General features: G+C 41.0%; 1 protein-coding gene across 1 annotated transcript; it reads right to left on the reverse strand.

Moving 5' to 3' along the window:
• Positions 1-517: 517 nt before the first annotated feature.
• LOC148216052 (vitelline membrane outer layer protein 1-like) lies at positions 518-2,318 on the reverse strand. Its single transcript, XM_088140634.1, has 3 exons — positions 2,097-2,318; positions 1,488-1,582; positions 518-884 (listed from the first exon to the last, which is right to left on the reverse strand). Exons 1-3 carry the CDS (start codon positions 2,265-2,267, stop codon positions 593-595), a joined length of 558 nt encoding a protein of 185 aa, XP_087996760.1. The 5' UTR covers positions 2,268-2,318; the 3' UTR covers positions 518-592.
• Positions 2,319-3,196: the final 878 nt, after the last annotated feature.

Here is a 3,196-nt window from a genome sequence, read left to right on the forward strand (position 1 = left end):
GCTGTTGGGTGGGCCAGGACAACAGAACAGATCAGATCTGCAACAACCTAGAAGAATCTGAAGACAGACCTGGAGGACAGATTACTTTGTTAATTATGTTTATGGTTTTGGTTACATTTTTTTGTTTTGTTTTTCATGAACTGTGTTTTATCCAATTTGTAAGCAACCGAGAGCCTGATTAGGTTGTGTAGAGTAGAAACCTAATAACTAAATAGATAATTCAGAGGAAGTGTAAAGCCGTGAGATTGGAGGAGAGATCCTTTTATGTAACCGTTTAAAGAAAAGTGATAATTGGGATTCATGGATTAGTTGGAGGTTTTGTTCAAAAAAAAAAAAAAAAACCTCCCATGTACCTCATCTTCCACATATCAGGGCTGCCCTAAAGGACTCAAAACATTTTTTGGCATCAACTTTCTTTGGTTGTTAACGATCCTGGCATAATTTTTCCCTTAATATTTCCGTATTCTCTGAAGTAAAAGATGCAAAGTAAAAAAGTAAATAACTTCAGACCAATATATACATGGAGAAACACCCTGTTCTCAGGTTAATTTTTAATTGTAATTAGGGTTAGGTAAGAAACATGTATCAGCCATTAGCAGCAGAAAAGCTTCACATCATTGAGTGCTGTGTCATCACCCCTGCCCTGTGAACCCTCCACCCTTGTTTGGATCCCACAGATGCCAACTGAGGGGCAGCGACGGCTCCATGCCCCAAAACTACCCCAGTGCATCCCATGGCCCACCAGGGCACTACCATCACTGCAGGTGAATTGGATGTTGTTAGCTGCTGTATCATCACCCTTTCCTTGAGGTGGTTCCACTCTCAGAGAAAAAGAAACCAGGTAGCCTGAGGGACAAAATTGGTTCTCTGTCCAGGTTCCCCACCTGCCAAAAAAGACAATAATGGATGAGTATCTCTTTGGTGCCTAGATTAAGCACTTGTCAGCAATCCAAGAGATTCAGGTGTAACGGTTAAGGTCTTGGGCGGACTGTGGAGCCAGGTTGAACGTTACTTCTGGATATCAAAATTCAACAATAACTCTGGGTCAATAGCTGAGTCTCAGCCCAGTCTGACTCATTGGGTTGTTGTTGAAGGGAAAAAATTGGAGGTGTTGTTTTGGGAGAGGGGCCTTTGCAATAAAGACAGTTGGAACAGACATCTCATATGCCCCAATCTTGCCCTAATCCTGCTTTATGTCTGGCTCACACCAGCAAAACCACAGCCATGACAGGCCTCAAAAGCCATATGCCATATATACACACCCCAAACTATTAGTAGCTATCTGTGCACCTCTAAGGAACAGAAAAGTCTCCATCCATGTCTCAGCATCAGCTGCTCATTCAGAGAGGCTATTAAACAACACGTCCAGCACCCTCCTCTTCTGAAATCAGTAAACTGGCTTTCAGGGTTGGATCAGCAGTGAACTAAGTAACCCCTCTCCCATTCTTGATGACAAGAAAATGAAATACAGCAAGTCAGTTACTCACGGTCCAACTGTAGACTCAATTGTTCTGCCATCGCTACAGTACAAGCGGATTCCATTCAGAGCTGTATCATCACCATTCCCTTGGGTCCCCTCTACCTGAAAAAATGAGACTTTGATAAAGTTGGAGATCAGCCTTTTCAATTAATCCATTTTCTCTGTTTGGATAATACCAGAAAGAAACCATGCAGGCAGAATTCACAATACACACTAAACCACAAAAAAAAAACATGACCAATCTTTACCTGCGATGGGATGTAACCATCAGGTGCATCGACATATTATATGGATACAGCTAATGGGATTCTAAAGGAACACATACCAACTTGCCTGGAATTCAGTCTTTAACACCTAATGGTAAAACTTTCTCAAACTGAACTGACAATTACTCCCCATATTCCACACCAAACCTGATGCCTTTCTTTGATTATAGAATAAAGAGGGTTAAACAGCATCACAATCACTTCCCGACTGCCTTTCTTAAAAGACAAAGTGAAAAATAACAGAAGTGTCCTATAACACCCTTGTCCTCTCAAACATTCCCTTTTTGAATTTTAGAACTAATTTCAGGGGAATACTCAGAAACAAAGGAGTATCTGAAAAGAGCTTTTACCTTCAAGGAGAAGCCATGAGCATAACCAGTGGAGCAAAACTCACTTGAGCCCCAGGAACCCCAGGGACCTCCATTTGGCACAGTGAGCACATATCTATAACTTCGGGCTTCTGCATTCCACAGGCAGCAGGAGACGGTCAAGAGAAGAATGGTGCTGACTGAGAGATCCATGGTAAAGCAAACCAGTCTGAACAAGTGTCTTCAGAAAATGCAGCCTCCAAAAACCAGGAATCATTTATATAGTGTCCACAGTACCACCCTCAACAAATAATGTTTCTCAATCCTAGTAAAGTAAGATCAATTTCTGTAATGTCACACTGAGTTCCTTCATGTTAACAAATAATTGGGTTTGTTTTAAATGTCGTAACTCACTGGCTTCAGACATTACAGCCTCTGGAATTTACAGTTTTAAGGGCCCTGGGTGATACTAGAAACCAGAAAGTGAGGTTAATACCTCAAATGCAGCAAAATAATTTAATTCCTGTAAAATCAGTCTGAGTTTCCAAGGTGCAACTGGGGAAGATATGCTGAGAGACAGGTTGTATACTTTGTACAAGTTGCAAGCCACAAACTTACTCCAATCCTATCTTAATCAGCACATTTCTGTTTATCTCCCTTACACTGGCTATAGCACAAATTTCAGGTACTGAAAGAAAAGAAAACTACAATTTAACCAGTCCCAATGACATGCTTGACCTTTCAATGCCAAAATCAAATCAAGAAGCAGAGATCAAAGCTGTTTAATCTCAAAGGAGGGGAGACCATTGATTGAATTCTTCATTTTATTGTATTATTATTTACTAGAGATTTTGCATGGCTCTAATCACAGAGCAGTTCTGAGGTTGACACTCCCTGGAGATAGTAGGAAGGTTAAAATATATGTAACAGTAATCACGCCAACAACAATAAGTAAAACCAAAAAGTAGTACTGCGATCATATAATCCCTGGGAGACTTTGAGCCAGTCAGTCCACATTTCCTCCCAAGGTTGTTGCAAAATATTGAAGGAGGGAGTGTTATGTAAGCCATTAGCTGCGCCTGAAGAGAAGGAGAAGCAATGATTAAATAAGTAATTCGCCTGGCCCCTCTTAACTGGGCAAT

Source organism: Python bivittatus, unplaced genomic scaffold (assembly GCF_059951505.1).
Source record: "Python bivittatus isolate LINGU-HERP-01145 unplaced genomic scaffold, Pbiv_v1 ctg000340_np1212, whole genome shotgun sequence".
NCBI classification, from domain to species: Eukaryota; Metazoa; Chordata; class Lepidosauria; order Squamata; family Pythonidae; genus Python; species Python bivittatus.